At 49.3% G+C, this 17930-nt stretch overlaps 7 protein-coding genes and 1 non-coding gene across 8 annotated transcripts; 5 read left to right on the forward strand and 3 right to left on the reverse strand.

Moving 5' to 3' along the window:
- The first annotated feature begins 369 nt into the window (after window positions 1-369).
- C8Q69DRAFT_460509 (hypothetical protein) lies at window positions 370-1537 on the forward strand. Its single transcript, XM_028630168.1, has 3 exons — window positions 370-461; window positions 516-560; window positions 621-1537. Exons 1-3 carry the CDS (start codon window positions 435-437, stop codon window positions 1401-1403), a joined length of 855 nt encoding a protein of 284 aa, XP_028486255.1. The 5' UTR covers window positions 370-434; the 3' UTR covers window positions 1404-1537.
- Window positions 1538-2927, forward strand: C8Q69DRAFT_460513 (surfeit locus protein 5 subunit 22 of mediator complex-domain-containing protein). The gene is made up of 4 exons (XM_028630169.1): window positions 1538-1902; window positions 1990-2054; window positions 2154-2222; window positions 2298-2927. Exons 1-4 carry the CDS (start codon window positions 1869-1871, stop codon window positions 2478-2480), a joined length of 351 nt encoding a protein of 116 aa, XP_028486256.1. The 5' UTR covers window positions 1538-1868; the 3' UTR covers window positions 2481-2927.
- Window positions 2928-3386: 459 nt separating this feature from the next.
- On the reverse strand, window positions 3387-3501 carry C8Q69DRAFT_t61. Its single transcript has one exon. It is a non-coding gene; the product is annotated as a tRNA-Leu (tRNA).
- A 295-nt stretch (window positions 3502-3796) lies between these two features.
- Window positions 3797-5132, forward strand: C8Q69DRAFT_199217 (putative dihydrofolate reductase). Its single transcript, XM_028626064.1, has one exon. The coding sequence runs from the start codon at window positions 4111-4113 to the stop codon at window positions 4948-4950; it is 840 nt and encodes a 279-aa protein (XP_028486257.1). The 5' UTR covers window positions 3797-4110; the 3' UTR covers window positions 4951-5132.
- A 339-nt stretch (window positions 5133-5471) lies between these two features.
- Window positions 5472-8859, reverse strand: C8Q69DRAFT_199174 (chloride channel). Its single transcript, XM_028626063.1, has 5 exons — window positions 7239-8859; window positions 7137-7185; window positions 6304-7083; window positions 5870-6256; window positions 5472-5814 (listed from the first exon to the last, which is right to left on the reverse strand). Exons 1-5 carry the CDS (start codon window positions 8588-8590, stop codon window positions 5653-5655), a joined length of 2730 nt encoding a protein of 909 aa, XP_028486258.1. The 5' UTR covers window positions 8591-8859; the 3' UTR covers window positions 5472-5652.
- Window positions 8860-10775: 1916 nt separating this feature from the next.
- Window positions 10776-12502, forward strand: C8Q69DRAFT_460523 (GDSL Lipase/Acylhydrolase family protein). Its single transcript, XM_028630170.1, has 5 exons — window positions 10776-11273; window positions 11441-11480; window positions 11539-11617; window positions 11676-12066; window positions 12123-12502. Exons 1-5 carry the CDS (start codon window positions 11126-11128, stop codon window positions 12254-12256), a joined length of 792 nt encoding a protein of 263 aa, XP_028486259.1. The 5' UTR covers window positions 10776-11125; the 3' UTR covers window positions 12257-12502.
- Window positions 12503-13281: 779 nt separating this feature from the next.
- Window positions 13282-15055, forward strand: C8Q69DRAFT_505504 (hypothetical protein; the record flags this gene model as incomplete). The annotated part of the gene is made up of 2 exons (XM_028632715.1): window positions 13282-13483; window positions 13542-15055. The coding sequence occupies 2 exons, from the start codon at window positions 13282-13284 to the stop codon at window positions 15053-15055; spliced, it is 1716 nt and encodes a 571-aa protein (XP_028486260.1).
- A 470-nt stretch (window positions 15056-15525) lies between these two features.
- On the reverse strand, window positions 15526-17515 carry C8Q69DRAFT_199155 (beta-xylosidase). The gene has a single exon (XM_028626062.1). It carries the CDS (start codon window positions 17358-17360, stop codon window positions 15591-15593), a length of 1770 nt encoding a protein of 589 aa, XP_028486261.1. The 5' UTR covers window positions 17361-17515; the 3' UTR covers window positions 15526-15590.
- Window positions 17516-17930: the final 415 nt, after the last annotated feature.

Below are 17930 nucleotides of genomic sequence, written 5' to 3' on the forward strand. Positions count from 1 at the left end.
TCATTGTCATCATCAGATGCCGAAAAACACCGCAAGCTCATGCTGCTAATCCGTTTACGCAACCGCGCTGGGGCGAGCACGCTTCTAAAGCAAATTCTATAGACATAGCTCTGAATCTACCACTATAGCTTGGACTGCGCCACTCCTGGTGTGCTCATTGAGGCTTGACGGCTTGAGCAGAGCCCCTGAATACAATCAATGGTCAATGGAACGGTTCATGGATGGTTCAATTGTGGCGTGTAGAAGCCCCTCACGAGCTGAATCTACGTATGCAAGCTGGCTGCTGAATAACGACGAAGCCCCTCCCCTGTTCTGAGTATTTAAAGCAGCCGAGTGTCCCTGTTGTTCTGTTTTCTTTTCATCTCTGTATCTCGAATCTAATCTTACAAACCCTTATCTACAATCCTTTCACAATCATTATCTGATCAATCACAATGTCTTTCAACCGTGACAGTGACTACGTATGCTTCCCTAACACCTATCTATGAACGACATGCATATACTAACTTGAGTAGAGCTCCGGTGGTTCCGGTGGCTACGGTGGTAACGACAGCTTCGGAGTAAGTCTCTAATGATTGCCCTTTTGCATGTGTATTCAGAGCTGACATCGATTGCTTTAGTCTTCCGGCCGTGGAGGCAATGACTCCTATGGCTCCTCTGGCAACGACTCCTACGGATCTGGAGGAGATTCGTACGGCTCCAAGAATGACAACTCCTTCGGCGGCTCTTCCGGCCGTGGAGGCAACGACTCGTACGGTTCTTCTAACAACGACTCGTATGGATCTGGCCGCGGAGGCAATGACTCGTACGGTTCATCCAACAACGACTCATACGGCTCCTCTAACAACGACTCCTTTGGCGGCTCCGGCTCTGGCCGTAGAGGCAACGACAACGACTCGTACGGCTCCTCCAACAACGACTCGTACGGCTCCTCTAAGAGCGACTCGTACGGCTCCGGCCGTGGAGACAATGACTCCTATGGTTCCTCTAACAACGACTCATACGGCTCTGGCCGTAGAGGCAATGACAACGACTCGTACAGTTCCTCCAACAACGACTCGTACGGCTCCTCTAAGAACGACTCGTACGGCTCCGGCCGTGGAGACAATGACTCCTATGGCTCCTCTAGCAACGACTCGTACGGCTCTAGCCGTAGAGGCAATGACAACGACTCCTACGGTTCCTCTAACAACGATTCGTACGGTTCCTCTAACAACGACTCATACGGCTCTTCTAAGAACGACTCGTACGGTGGCTCTAGCTCCGGCCGTGGAGGCAATGACTCCTATGGCTCCTCTGGCAACGACTCTTACGGCTCTGGCCGTGGAGGTAATGATTCGTACGGTTCTTCTGGCAATGACTCGTACGGCTCTGGCTCCGGCTCTAGCGGTAGCCGATGGTAATGATCTTTCCTGGACGCAAACAACATCTGAAGATACCTATGGCATTGATTATGCTAGAATATATGGATAGCACCTCAGAATAGTGCTTCTTGAATTGATTTAATTTGAACGTTTAATCGCAACAATAGTTACCATATTGTCTTCTCACTGCGTAGTCACGCTTCCAGCCAGAATGGAGGGGCACATCATTACTCCAAGCACGGTCTCCAGCTGAGATCCCAACATCTCATATAAGGTTCGACGGCGTCATCTGCTCGGTGGGGAATCTGGATTGGGCTTCGTGGTTGTGATTGGCCGACAACTGATACGATTTGCGATCAAGATCGAGGCTCTCACCGCCGCTTTTTCCGCCCTTTCCATCCGGCAGTAACCTTAGATAGCTTCCTCCTGTACCACAATTTCTATCCTTTTACATAGTATCTATCGATCGATCTATGAAGCGCTACGTCGTCAGATCAAAAGAATATGGAGTCTCAACCAACGGTCAAGTCATTACATAGTTAGTAACTTCCCAAATAATATGTATATCTTGGTGCGAAAGTGATTGATCGACGGTGCTGATGCTCGAAACGTAACCCACGAACAGATCGTATCAATGCCGATATCTCGCAGTTGCTGCAGCGGTTTGAGAATATCATGGCCACGGCCACAGTACGTACTGTCCTCCTCATCCCTGTCCCTAAGGTTTCCCATGACCTCTACTGCATATCGCACGTCGAAATCTTGACTGATGTTTACCCCACCTCACAGGTAGAGAACACTAGCTACACAGCCACCTCCGTCGAGACATATCAGCTTGACGTCGAATCCACGGCTCTAGTAAGTCTGATACACATCACGCCACACACTCCTTCCATGTCTCGAAAATAGATTACTAACTCGCTCGTTCGCTAGATCCGCGCTGCGGAAGATATCCTCTCACTGACGCGTACGATGAAAGAAACCTGGCTATTCGGAAAGCTGGATACGCTGGAAGAAGACGAGCGCGACATTAAGCGGAGAGAGCAGTTAGAGAAGGATGCGCTAGCAGTAAAGCAGGCTGTCGAGGAAGGTGGTTTGTTGAAGGTCGCGGAGTGATTTCCTGAGTTTAGACTTGCTGGCGTCTTGGGTTCAGCTGGGCTGAAAATGGAGCTAGGGCGTTTTGTGTTTATCTCCCAGAACAGCTTTCTGGGATATTTCTAAGACTTATAGCAGCAGTTATTGAAAAGATGTGCTAATCATCAAGGAACGACAAGGGTCGTAATTCATTCCCCGCAGCAGTCGTGATATCAAGAACATGTTCAACACCTCGATTGTTCGTTGAGAGATCCCAGCCACAGTTGTTACATGTCCATTTCTTCTGGACATGATAAGGAAGTGGTACCATTACCAGCATCGAAGTAAACCACGGAGTGTTCTGCCGTAGACCGTTTCTATATCTTCACTATTTGTCTCTTTCTGGCGCTTGCGATTGGTCTTTTTGAAAATTTCCCAAGTGAAAAGAAATGCCGATTCTCTCGTCTACCCACGAGGCTGGAACATGGCTGTGGTAATGCGTGTCCAGCGCGTAGCTGTTTCGCAGACCCTCAGAGTTCTAATTGGCTCGAGGGTTTCCAGACGGGCATCTTACCGCCAGGCTCCAGCTGCAAATGAACCCATGTATCGTACCTTTGATAATTTGCCGTCCATCTTTTTTTTTTCTTGTTTTACTGTCCTCTTACATTTTGCAGTTTTCTCTGCATTCATTAGGAGGGTATTTCCCATTTGGCGTTTTCTGGGAAGTGCCAACCGTTTTACAGTTTACAGGAATACCTCTGTTCCTTGTGGGCATGTATTGTCCAGCATTGTATGTAAATCACTTAGAGCAGGTGAGAGAAAAACAGAATTCCAGAACCATTCATAATAGCATGGTTTAGTTTATTTGCCGGATTGATATTTTAATCGGCTACAATGCACGGAAGACAATATGGAGAGAAAAAAAAATAAATTGCAAAAAGAAACTCATGACAAGAGTGGGATTCGAACCCACGCCAGCTTACGCTGATCAGGAACTTAACTGAGAAGTTGGTATTAAGGTAGACCTTAACCTGACGCCTTGGACCAACTCGGCCATCTTGCCAATTTGTTGGAGTACCTATCGGGTTAATGTACTATCAAACGATTCTTCTTGATTGCTGTATATATGAAATTATTACACTGCTCACAACTTGCTGTGTTTTTGCTATTTTGAGGGAAATACTGTCATACTCGGTTGGGAATTAGGTACGGTGCTAGTGCGCGTCCTACATGGTTGTCTATGGCTTTGTGCTATTTCCCTTCATGCTGGTGTATGCTGAATAAATATATTTGGGATACTGCGTTTGTATATATGTATGTACTGTACTTGTCGCTCCCAGGTAGATTATTGACAATACTGAAGGCACAAAAACGCAAAATAAATATGAACCTGAATCCTAGAAAGACACCTGTGATAATAATTCCCACCTCTCCCAGTCCAATACAAAGAAATGATCTGAATGTGTGCTTCACACGCATTTCAACCTTACGCATCTAGTCCGCCCGTTTTATCCTCCCCCGCCAAACCACCAAACGCGAGTGACGCGCTCCCTTGTCTTCTCGTCCGTTTACCACACAACTCTCTCCTTCCCCGAGAACGACATCTAAAGAGGCCATTGACGCCTCTCCATATCCATATCCCAAGAGAGCCTCGAGTCCTCTCTAATCCACAATGTCCAACTCCATCAACCCTCCCACCATACCATCCCCGCGAGAATCCAGTACAATGCGCGCCGCCCCAACACAAACTCTCATCCTCGTTGTCGCAACAACACCCGTGCGCACAACATGCCCCTCGACAGGAAAGACAATCACGCGTCTCGGAATCGGTCTCAACGGCACCCTTCCCTGGCCGCGGATTAAATCCGACATGAGTTTCTTCGCGCGCGTCACGGCGCGTCCGCCACGAGAGGGAACGACCAATGCCATCGTGATGGGTCGGAAGACGTATCTTTCTTTACCGGGTCATTTGCGACCGCTAGCGAAGAGGATAAATGTTGTTGTGTCGCGAAATGCGACGGGACCGGTGCAGAGTATGGTGTTGGCGGATCTGGAGACGCAGCGGGCGAAAAAGGCTGCTGCGGTAGCGTCAGCGCAGAAGGATGGAGAGGAGAAGAGAAAATGGGAGCCGGTCACGGATGCGATCGTTTGCTCTGGTCTGGACACTGCGTTGGAGACACTACATAGAGATTTCGAGCAGCAGGAAAAATTGGGAAAGGTGTTCGTTATTGGTGGTGGAGAGATCTATGCTTCTTCATTGCAATTGAGCCGTGAAGGTCTACAAGTAAGAGTGGTCATGACGAAGGTGAAGAGGAGGAACACGCCAGAAGGCAAAGAACAGGCGTTTGAATGCGATACATTCTTCCCTGTCGACGATATGACGCCGGCGAAGGGCTGGAGAGAAGCCACTACTGACGAGGTCGCAGACTGGGTTGGCGAGACGGTCTCCCCGGACTGGAAGGAGGACGGAGATGTTGCTATCCAGATTGTCGGCTATGAGAAGACGTCATAGGATAGTCCGGGGGAAACGAGAAGGGATATAGAGTCTTCCCTGCAGGTTGTGCAGGAGGGTAGCTATTTGACCCGAAAGCGCAGATATAGGCGCTCTTCGTCGAATACCAGCATTACATAAAGCGTGAAACAGAAGGAACAGAAGGCACCAATTCAGAGTTGGTCCTATCCGCACTCGAGTCGGAATCACACTCCGGCGACTTCTAGAACTAGATGTTTGATAACCATACTCGGGAGTATATAAACAGGTTGTGCTACATCTAAACTAATACAGGAATCCAAACCATGTAACTGGCTGAGCAGATAGGATATCAGATGGAAAATGCCATGACAAAATCGCATCGCGCCGCCGCCATGCAACGATGCTAAACCAAACAAGAACACCCCTCTTCTACCATCAAGCTTGTCGTGTATCGATGGACGATGGACGATGGATCCGCAATCCTGAAACGCAGGCGTATCAAACAAAATTCAATTGTACAGAAAAGCCACTGCAAGTGCCTGTGAAAAGGAAATGACCACAGTGGTATGCAATAACAGAAAGACGAGGAAGTTGACCCGATGTATGGCAAATGATTCATCATTCATAATGTCGATGAGCAAGAAAATGACACGCTAGCAGTAACAGAAACTAGCCCCCCAAAAAGCAACAGTTGCAAGATTCACATGTTGCACGTTTCTAGACCGAATGAGTTAAATGCAGTTAAGACTCTTCGTGTTCCTTCATGAATTTGACGAATGTCTTCTTATGGACGAGCCCGGCGTACTGTCCATCCTGGAGGACGCATAAGTAGCGCAGGCCCAATTTGACAAAGCACTGGTAAACCAAGTCGACGGGGGAATGTATATCGAGAGCAATAGGAGCCTGGAGGTTTTAGTATGTATTTCCGCATAGAAACAGAAGGAATAGGATAGCATACCGGATCAATATAGGGCGTGAAATCGGCAGGGCCGGGCCTGTTGTCATCGTCACTGTCGAATGCCGCCCACGAAGTATCTGCCGACATGATACACATGGCACTTTCCTCGTCCTTTAGCTTGTCGAGTGCAAACTCAAGATCGGGGACAGGTATCAATCCGACTAGCACGTCATTTCGGACTATGGGCAGACCGCTGTCAAGTTCGCCAACCACTAACAGATGGTCGAGCTTCTCTCTCAGTTCCCGAGCGGGCACCAGAGGAGATTTCGAGATGTCGATGATACGACTCTGTCGCACTGGAGGCACGATATCTCCCAGTTCGGCATCACACAAGGGATGCATCTTGTTGTCCAGGAAAGGGTAGTCGTTCATATCGGTTAATAAATCCTAGCAAGGTCAGCAGAGAAACCAGAATAGTACATCGGGGATCTTACATAGATGCTCATCGGTTCAATAGCGTCCGCAGTCCATTTTGCGCAGAGGACTGCAATCGAGAAAGGAAGCACATGGTCCAGGCTGCCTGTCAATTCAAACAGAATAACAGCCAAGGTGACCGATAGCCGTGTTACACCACACATGGTTGCACCAGCAGCTATGAGAGCATAAACGCCTGGTGTCACACAAGATTCCATCCCCGGACCATTCGGACAGTCTCCAAAAAGGAAAAAGGTTGGATATTTGACAACGAAGTATTGTGCAATATGGCCAACGATACGGCCCATAAGACCACCGACAACCATGGACGGCACATAGATACCTGCTGGGACTTTGATACCAAATGTGACTGTAGTCAACAGGCTCTTTATGACAAATGCAACCAGTAGATATCGTACGACCTCCATGATGCCGTCCTCGTCAGGGCACAGCCCCGTCCGCGCTTCTTCATTCTTGCCGCATGGACTTGCGAGTTCCAAGAGCAGCTCAGCCACGGCTAATTTGGTATAACGATTCCAGAAGCTGGTAATACCCGTGATCAGAGCAACGAGGGCAACCTCGAGGACGGGCCACTTCTTGATAATGGGTATGCGTCTGAAAGAACGCGCCCACAGACTGGAAGCTTTGATAAAAAGTGCCCCCAAGGCACCGCCTAAGATACCAAGAACAATGAAGAGTATCATCTCGAACATCTCCCAGTCTGACACATACCGCACTTGAAACAGAACGATCTTACCCGTGCCGTAGGGGTTAAGGAACTTCAGAGACAGAGCAGCGGCCTATAGTTTCATTAGCGTCAACAGAACGAGGAACGCGGAATTCATCGACATACTATGCAGCAGAAGAATGTTCTGAACAATGTCTTTGGGGGGAAGTAATAGCTATAACATCCTGTGAGTATAGAGCCGGGGAACAGATGACAAGAAAAGCATACCTGACTTCCTCCAAGCTGAAAAGGACACCCCCAATTGGTGCACCAAAGGCAACAGCGACACCGCTGGCAGCGCTGGCACTCAGTACCTCGCGTCTCTTCCCGTCATTCTGATGGTACTTCGAGAACATGCGACAGCAGATGTTGCCCACACACGTGGCGATATGGACGTAAGGGCCTTCCTTTCCTAAGCTGAGACCCGATGAGACACTCAGGATAAGGGCCAGCGTCTTGAGGATCAAAGTCTTTAATCCCAGATAGCCATGCAGAACGAAGCCACTCAATATGACTTTCACTTCCGCGACCCCACTGCCGGCCGCGGAATAGTAGACCATGTCTGGACGCCCTTGTATGGCAGTTAATGCTCTGGTCGGACTGTTGTTTGACTTGGGGTCGTCGATTGTTTCGCCGTTCTTTGCCCGACGGGAGTCAGCTCCCAAATTCTCATCAAGCGTCGTCAGCGCGACAGAAGAAGGAACAACGGTCTTGGTGAGTAGCGTCAAGCAGCATGATGCCGTTGCAAGTACAGTGGCCCAAAATACGAACATCACGAAGTCCACTCGTTGGTCCTCTACCCCCGACGGCGTTAGAATCTGGGACCAAGACCGCCATGCGTGACATTGTTCCTCGCCCTTGCAACAGTTGGCCTTGCTAAGAAACCATGTTGACGTACAGAAGCCTTCTTTGAGGCTATGAATGGAATTCTCATTCACATCCACAAAGTATGCAATAGCGGCAGTAATGCATCCCGTCACTGCGACAAGTATCCAACCCTGCGCACTATCGAACAAGGCCAGTAATCGTCCACGGACATCTCTCCTGCTTCTGAGCTCTCGGAGACGAATACCGTCGGAGATACTGTCGTGGACCCAGTCCGTCGAAGTAAACTGATCGTACCATGCCCGTTCATCCAGGAAAGAGGAACTCATCATGGGGTCCTTCGAGTTATCTGCGGTACTTTGCCGCCTCGTCATCACTGGACTGCCACTCCGACTGAACCGTATCGCCTGAGAGTTCGTACGGCTGTGGTTCCTCGATCGACGAACGCTGCCCACAGCACTGTTATGTCTGAAAAAGGAACCCGGGCGAGGAGCTTGCGGGAGACCGGTATACGATCGCTGCGTGTGTCCCCGGGGATTTAGACGTCCGCTCCCAAGAAGACTGGTCGTCTCATCCACATCCTCCCGTATGGCTGTAGAACGACTGCCAGCATCATCGAAGTCTGCAAATCGACTGTACAACCTCCGCTCCAAGGAAGGAGACGGAGGGGCTGTCATCGGTCCTCGTGTCGGCTCTCCATTATAATCGTTCTCTTCATCGTCTGTCTGGGGAACAGAGGTAGTAGATCGCGGCATCTTGTAAGAGGGATTCAACCACAAACAAAGCTCCGGTGAGCCCGTAGCTACTCTAGATCACTAGCATGAGTTAGTTAGCAACGACAGTAGATAGTTAACTAGGTGGTCATGGACCACCGCCGGAGAAGCTGAAGAGGCAACGCAGGTGCTTCCAGGCAGACATGCCCCTCCAGAATAGTGCAGGAGATGGAGTAATATCTAATTACCTCGACAAAAGAGAGCGTCTGCGGACCGCTGCAAATAATAAAAGGATGGGGATACGCGGTGCTCTTCCGGATCCTCCGCCTAAACACCTCCAGACGGGGCAACCCTACTAGGATCAATCCCAGACCAGCGCGACTAGATAACGACACAGTTAACCAAGAGGATGATCTCTAAGCGGATGGATGGAAAAGGCAGTTATTTACCTTGCCCGATGACCATACGCACCTAAGACAAGCAGCGCGGGTTGGCGTCATCTGACCGCGATTGTCCACACGGCGAAGTCGCTGGACCTTTTGGCGGACCCGCGATTGCCCTTAAACTCGGACAGGCAACGAGCTACTAGAACTACTATCCGATCGTTTGAACCCTGACTTGCACGCTTGGTCCAACCCCGCGTTGCATCTACCATACGGCTGCCATCGTTGCGCATCCACGGCTACGATGATGAAGGGATGGAGGCTTTCTGTTGGTTTCTATTGCGCGCGGACGGCTGCCATCAGGGTCGACGTGAGTGTGTGGGAGCATATTATTATTACCAATCGGCCAACTAGCTAAGTTATCTACAGTCCATGCCGTCTCAGAGACCCAGATCAACCGGACGGCCCGTCTCTTAGGCGTCATGCTAGTCGTTTCGAGTCCTATCGCGTCGCGCATTCAGATGTATGGCTTGCTTCGAAAGCGGAATCGCGAGATCCTCTGCAGATGTTGCCGACTTTTAGGGTCCACTGCATGCACACCCAGATGACAGAGAGAAATAAAATTCCTCGGTACGGAGTACTCTATGCTAATAAGTGCGCGGCTTGAAAACAGCAGAGACAACTTGATGCAAGGACTAGTCTAAAAAGAATATTCGCGAGATCTTGGAATGACACCGAACAGAGGAAGCTGCCAATCAATTGAGCATGCTGCTCTGTTAGCTAACTTAGCTGAGACCAGCAGCACTGTTCGCTTGGTGGCCGTTAACAATATCTCGAGCCTCACTCAGGCGTTGAAAGACCGCTTGGCGGAGTTATTATTATTTGGCAGCGACCATCAAGTGGTCTTTGATCCGGCTAAACTGTGGGTCACTGCTTGTCGCTTGATCTACGGAGTACGGAGTACACGTGTAAGGGCAAAAAGCTATATCGATTCGTACGCTGTCTCGCGATAGATCCGTGTGAAAATCTCCTATAAAGGGCATGCAGGAGTTTCCTGGACCGTTCCTCGTCTAGATATCTGGTTATAGTGCTTCTACGGACTATGCATAGTAATACATTGCATAGACGCACCAGGGATCGCCATATTTCTCCGAAAACCTCTTCTCCGGGAAACCCCCCAACAATACTATTGAGAATAATAGGGGCATCGATTATCTGAACTTCCTGAAGTGACTGCACTGGCGTGCTAATCCCGGTACAGAATTGCTGCTATATGTGACATAGTATCCAGAAAACAGAAACCCAACACATTACAGCATCTCAGGGACATGACACGAAGGGCCATTGATGCGAAAGCCAGTTCATGAACAGCTGGAATCAATTACCCCAAATTGTCTGATGTGTATTACTTTTGTGCCTAGTGTATACCTCGGATCAAACGTAGTAGAAAAGAGAGCAATGGATTCTCGAGGACATGCGATCATGCAGTTACCATGCGATAGTTCCTCTACCTGGAGTAGCAATCTACAGGGGCAATATGCAGGTAGCCCAGAACTAGCCTAATTTTACATTGCAGACAATAGCACTTCAATGTCAAGTTGATAAGGAGTAATGATTGTCAATGCAGCCCATTTCAATAATAGTAATAGGCAGCTTTCAGCATAGGAAAAAGGGAAAAAAAGCTAGATGTGGATCAAAAATTGTTATAGTCGCTTCCCACCTGCACCAGTTTGGAAAACAACGGACCGGCACAACGGACACTAATGACAGGCCCAGTGGGAACCCCCGAAGAAAAGCCATGGAGAACTCCTGAAAGAGGACCGCTTCTTCGGTTGATGTTGGACAAGAAAACATATTGTATTTCGAACAAAGGAGCAGCAACTGGCCGAACGCGTGACAGATTCGGGGCAACGGCACGAGCCTCTTGTTGACCAGTAATGAGTCTAACGACCGTAGCCACAAAAGAAAAAAAAAACCTTGGGACGAAAGAGCCCCCCACTCCAACAATTGGGAAGTTGGAGAGAGCTCAGGCATCTGATGTAAGACTCCCGTCCCTGGGGAAATTCAATATATTAATCCGCGCGGGGGACGGGCTATCGTATAATCGAATTTTCTGTATAGATTGTTCTTGCTATCATTTCCTTTTTTTCTCAGAGAGATTTTTTGGGACGCTAGCACATCTTCTGCAGAGAGGATGTCGACCGACGAGCCCGTCCTAGGTGATTTGGAGAAGTCTGTGTCGTGTCTTCCTTACGACCAGTTTATCCTCTTTGGGGACTCCCTGACTGAGTTCTCTTGTAATCAGGAGCAGGGGTTTGGATTCCACCCAGCCTTGCAAAATTGTAAGTACGAATGCAGGGAATCTGCGTCGTCATGTCTTAGCCCCCCCAATGCCCTTTTTCTCCGAGTATGAACATGCATGCGATCTTGAAAGAAAGCTATATACTATCCCTTTTTGATTACCCTTTCCAGATGTGAATATGTGCGCTGAGGCTAATACCTACAAAAGCCTATAGCAGACGCCTCGATGTCGTCAACCGAGGGTTCAGGTATACCTTTCTCTATCCCCGTCGTGTTTTTACCATCATCAGACTGACTCTACTCAAGAGGATACACTACCGCGCATGCCATCAAAGTCTTTCCTAAATTCTTCCCAGCACCCCAGATAGTGCGCGTTCGACTTATGGTAAACCCCATCCTTGCACTCTTTGTAGTGTAATCTGAGCGTACACTGACTGGCCCAGACAATTTTCTTTGGTGCCAATGATGCGGTTTTGCCAAACTTCGCTCAACATGTGCCACTTGAAAAGTACAAGGAAAATCTGAAGGCGATCATAAAGCATCCTGCGACCGTAGCTCAGGCCCCAAAGATCTTGCTGCTCACAGCACCGCCTATTAATGAACACCAACTGGTAGGCTTCGATGCGCGGAAAGGATTCTCGAGCCCGAGCAGAACTGCGGGAAATACAAAACTCTACGCAGATGCTTGTCGTGAAGTCGGTTCCTCTCTTGGTATACCAGTGGTCGATATTTGGACCGCATTCATGAAAGCTGCTGGTTGGCAGGAAGGACAACCGTTAGTTGGATCCAGGGATCTCCCGAATAACGAAATCCTCGCAAGTTTGCTATCAGATGGTTGGTCCTGATCCGACGGGTTATCTCTTGCACAGCTAACTCATATTACTTGACAGGCTTGCATTTCACACCGGAAGGTTACAAAATCATGTATAATGAGGTGCTAAATGTTATTCGGACGGCATACCCCGATCAGGATCCGGAGCAACTCCCCATGGTTTTCCCTGGATGGGAACAGGCCCCAAAATGAGGAGCCTTATGGGGACATTTTGGGAGGCTTTCTTCGTTTGGCGGGGACGGATGGCGGTAACCTGGGACTTTAGGGGCGTAAGTAAAAGCTGGGGAAAAGCCTTTGGGTTTTTTGAAAAAAAGGCCACCGCAGGTGTAAATTAGCCATATAAGTATCTAAATAAGGGGGCCGGAAAGTTGTTAAAGCCTCTTTCTTTTGCTTGTAACTTATGTCGTGGGTTGAACAGGTACCAGTGGCAAGCGGTCTAGATCCGAATGAGACAAAGACCCCAAGCTCAAACTCTCCCCTCCGCAACCCCAGGTCTCTCGACGGCTTGGCTAACTTGAAGTCTCGCAATTATAATCACCACCTCTGCCCTTTCCCGCAAACACTTGAACACTTGGATCCGTCCTTCACACTGCTTTTAAACCTCTCAGCGAGTCACCAAACGAACTCCCGGGTAATTAGGATCGGTCGCCACTTCGCGTCTCCCCGGAACAGCTCGTACTATCAGTCAGTTCTGTACACAAAAGTCGTCGATCTAGTACCATCCCTTTGAGCAGAGTTCTTCTAGTGTCTGCTACGTACGATTACCGTATCATCCATATCGACAATCAGCCAACGGTATCACTGGTTTACAAATCGAAACACATCGGACTGCACACCGGGCGACTTCCACCCCTTCCGCTCACTCGCTACACTCCTCTTCGACCTTAGCTGCCACCGGGCACCTATTTGTGTTTAATAAGTGCATAGGACACGTTTTATGTTAAACATCGATTTGGATACTTGAGAATCAGTACGGGATTGGGTGGACGGCCGTGAGGCCGTCTCGCAGAGAAGGTGGGAGGAGGATATCAGGGACGCACGGGATTGCAAGGATAGGACCGCGGGGCCATTCCAGGTATACTACAGGCTGTTGGGAACAGGTCTGAAGCTCATCACTTCTTCCTAACACGGCAACTTCTGAGTCCTGACTGCGTGGCTGTGCCTGGCAGAAAGCTGTCTGCCGTGAGGGGAAGATTTGTTGTTGGCTGTTACCCGCTATGGATGCTCAGTACCCTTTTGCGTCGCGGGAAGACATCTGGCGCGTATTTGAGGAAGTCAAGGATCTCTACGCTACGCAAATCGAACACGGGGAGCGGATTGCCAGATTGGAACGCCGCAAGGAGGACGATGCGAGATTGAAAAGTGTCTGGGGTCCTTTGTCTCCTTTCCCGAGCAGCGTTGCGGGCGTCATACCTCCCGGTAAGCACTTCTTTCAACTTACTTCAAGGCCGCAGGACTCTGGCTAACGGAATAAAAGTTGAAACTCCTTTCAACCCAGCTGCTGAAGCGTTTCGCGGCTTCGATCAAGGACACCAGCCAGGTCTCGTCAGCGCTATGGCATTGGATGGGGAGGATGAACCTAGAAGAGGAGCCTCAAGAGCGAACAGTGTTCGATTCGATGAGAGTGCCATACATGGATACTATGGGCAGGTGAATCGATCGAGTAGCGAGCTTCCCTTGAGGACGAGCAGTGGCATGAGCGGCCATCCTCTGACCGAACGATCCTTATCGCATAGGTCAGACGGCAGACAGAGCTCATCTGGTCAGTCACATCATTCAGCCAGAACCAACAGTCTTGGCCTCGATACCAGCAGGCTGATGGGTTCCGCAAGCGGGTCCCCTTCGACTGCTATGACACCTCCCCCCGGGCTTTTCATACTGGGCCCTGTGCCTTGCATCATCCGCTGCTGGCTAACAACAAACTTTTCCAATGATTCTCTGCTCTATGCCGCTGTTTGCTCTGGATCATATACTTCCTTTCTTTGTTATCCCATGATCGAGAGGCTCGGCCTGGAGGATCTCATCATCCAAGATGGCGACCTACGTTGCATAAAACTGCCAGTATATCTTCCGGAAGCCAGTGTTCATCAGACATCCTCTCGTGCTGGTAGCCCTACTCCGCAGCTTCCATCCTTGACAATTCGCTTCCTTATCCGCGAGATCGACCCCACCGACAAAGGAATCCAGATCTTTCTCGGAAGCGACATCCTTCGTTCCCACAATGCTGATATCATGTTCTCTCAGGACAAGATCCTCATGGTGGATGACGAAAGGAACAAGATATCTATCCCTCTTGTTAGGCCTGAGAATGATTCAGTTTTCAATTGTTTGACAACTGTCGCGGACAAATCTTGGCATGAGGGCGCAGGACGACGTGACACGAATGGGCACTACCATGCCAATGGGAGTGTAGTGGGAGCGGTTAGCCGTCCTGCTTCGGCTACACTGCAGGAGAACTTGTCTGAAGCAGCAATAGCACCGGTTTCGAAAGAGACCTATGAGGTTGGCCCCAAATCTAGTTCTTCACATTCGCATGAGCCGCCAGAAGACGCAAGCCTGCAACAGACGCATCCAAAGTCTGCCGCAGGGAATGACTCCTCGCTCGATGCGCAGTGCAGACCAGAGAATACAAGCGTCTGGAGTTCTTGGAGACGTGACTCAAAGACAGACGCTAATGCTATCGGAATGTCCAAGTCAACGCGTGGCCGCGCAATGAAAGTTCTGCGGCCTTCTAAATCTTCTTCTTCGAACCGTGCTGTATCCACGCCTACCGCGGGCTCTAGCTCTGAGAATACGAATCCCAATCCTCCTGAAAATCGTCGACCAAGCCAGCCGGCATCTGCTGGCTCGCCCGAGATTTTCCAACCGACCCCGAGTCGGTCGGCCAGTACCAAGTCCGGAGATGGACCATGGCCGACGAAAACTCGATCTCTTAACCCAGTTGGAGGCGCTTCTGCGTTCGGATGGCTTAATTCCCAGCAACCCAAGTAGGCACTAAGATGCCAACCTGCACGTCTCAGCGGATCTATGTATGCGATGCCTCTGCGTAGTCTCTTGCTTTTTACGACTGTATCCTATTTCCGAAAGGGGCGTGAAGCTCTTGGAATCGGACGATGGCCCTGTCTATGCTGGAAACAGCTAATGGCCATGTCCGGGTACCTGCGTGAATTCCTTGTTTGACAGATTCTTTCTACTTTATTCAGCTCGACATCGATGGAGCGGTGATGTGTGTCTTAGTAGTAGTGATGCAGTTGATCGGTCACTTCCACGTTGATCACGACGACCTAGCCAATGTCTGTGTAGCAATGGAACTATTCCAAGTAAAACGTGACCCGTCAAAATTCCGTCCACACTCTAAGGTGACGATAATACGATGTAGGGAGTCAGTATACTGAGTGAGTGAAAAAAGAAAGCATGCTTGTAGCCTTTTCGTACTTGGTATCCTTCTGCAGCCCAGTACTTAGTAAACTAACCGATCCTCATTATCCAAAAAAGGATCCCGAAGACAAAGTATACCATCGCAATGCTAATTAATAATCTGACCCTGCGGTGTATACGTCCAATTACTAACAGCAACACTAAACTCCCCATTAACACTCCCATTCCTCCCATTCGTAGTGGCATACGGCCCCACGAGCGTCCCCGTAAACCCCCAACTCATCTGCGAACCTCTCGCGTATCCATACGTCTGCATGAGATGTCTCTGATCGCGAGGCCCCGCGGAGAAGGAATAGTGCGTCCAATTAAAAGCTTTGATTTCCATTGTTATAGCCGTGTCGAGAGACATGTATGATGGGAAAGGGACGATGGTGTCTGGAATAGAAGTGTTGGATATTCCACGGAAGCGGAAGTGAGGCGTTGGGATTGTTGAATTCTTCGACGACGACGACGACGAAGAAGAAGAAGAAGAAGAGAGAAGGACAATTCCCAACTCGAAATGATAGCGCTGCACTAGGAATACAGATACGCCTACTTCGTCTTCTTCTTCGCGGAGGCTAGATGCGTTCACGTCTAATGTGTACGTGAATAGATTATCTGTTTGACGTCGTCCGATGAAAGTTTGACCTAGTCCCCCGGTATAGTACCCATCATAGGCTGTTAGGTTCAAGATAGAGGAGCGTAGAACGAGTGAATTGTCATACCCGGGTGGAGAGACAAGATAAGTATCTGGTGTTGGGAGGCGCCAGTGTACCAGATGTTCTGGGATCGAAGAGCCTGGAGGGAAAGTGAGATGATCGGGAGAATCAACATATGGGCCTTCACCATGTGGGACCAGTGCCCGTGGTGGAAGATCCCATCCATTCTCTATTCCACTGACATTGGTGAATATTGGCCATTCACCTCGATCCCAAGTGACAGGAGTCAAGACAGTTTCTCTCCCCATCGGGTAATTCAGAAACTCGGGTCCCGAACGAGTGGATAATGCAACAGCCCACCAGTTTCCACGAACATCTTGAAACAGGTCCGCATGGCCAACGGTCTGGAAGAAAGATCTCGTGTTTGCGTTGGTCAAAAGAGGATTGTGCGGTGCGGGTACATATGGACCTTGAATTCCATGCTGGGAACGCGCCATAGTAACCATATGACCAAGTCCAGTTCCGCCTTCTGCTAGCATGAGATAGTAGAAGCCATCTTTCTTGTAGATATGTGGCCCTTCTGGCGCGAGTGCACCAGTGCCATTCCATGGGTTCGACCATGGGCCTGTTTTGCCGTTCTGTAGATCTATCGTCGCGAGTTGGATACCCGGCCAGACACTGTACTCGTGGCTTCCTACGACGTATACTTGCCCATCATCATCATCATCCCAGAAGAGGGATGTGTCGTACCCGCCAAATTCGAAATGTACTGGATCCGTCCAGCTAGTCGAGTTATAAGGATTATCGGTGGCGATCACGAAGTTATCCCATCTTGAAACATTGTCCTTTGGCAAATCATCAAATACTAGAGTCGTACTGATACAAAATCTCCCTTGGCCCTTCTCTTCACGATACCGTAGAGTTGGCGCCCAGATTCCGCTTGTACTCCGATTTGTTGTGGCCAATGCAGGCAGCATTTCTGGGCGAGAGATGGCATTACCGATGAGTTTCCAATTTTGCAGGTCCCGCGAGGCATGGATCGGTATCCCTGGGAAGGCATTGAAACTGCTCGAAGCGCAGAAGTAAGTCTTGTCCCATGATGGCACGAAGATACAACTGGGGTCAGGATGGAAGCCCGGTAGGATGGGATTGATGTAAGTGCTGTTAGCCCCCAGTGCAGTGGCACTGACGGCGAGCATTGTGAGAATTGCAGAGATCATTTCTCAGGAACAGATTAACATACCAAATGAGTGGCTCACGTTACTTAGAGCTGCGATGCATGTGGTTATCTATCACTTTTCTTCCGGATAAATAGAAATATACTCTAGTCAAGTACTTCGGGAAAATTCGAGATCTGATCCCGGAGAATTTTTTGGACTGTACGAAGCGGGGACTGGGGTCTCCAAACTACAACACGATGAATGAGGGGCCTCATATCTCACGGAATAATTTGTTCCCGGCCTAAGAAGCGGTATTTTCGAGTTAAGAGGCACCCTTACTATAAGGTGGTGGTCGCTACTTGCTTGCTATATACCACTACGTATTGTTTGGATCTTTGTCCTTACCGACAATCTCAATGACGGGCTAGCTCGAGTCCCCCGAGACAGTAGTTGCATTTTTGTGATGATGGATGCCGATTGCACGAGTACAGAAAGCTGAATAACGTGGTGCCCGTGTATTTCAGATCTCTCTCTATATAAACATTGCCACTAGACTTGGGTCCATAGTTGAATATACGAAGTGATATTGGCTTTTTAAATAGGAAGTGAGTACAACTCCTCTCCTGTTTG

The sequence above is a fragment of the Paecilomyces variotii genome (assembly GCF_004022145.1).
Source record: "Paecilomyces variotii strain CBS 101075 chromosome Unknown C8Q69scaffold_3, whole genome shotgun sequence".
Classification (NCBI taxonomy): domain Eukaryota; kingdom Fungi; phylum Ascomycota; class Eurotiomycetes; order Eurotiales; family Thermoascaceae; genus Paecilomyces; species Paecilomyces variotii.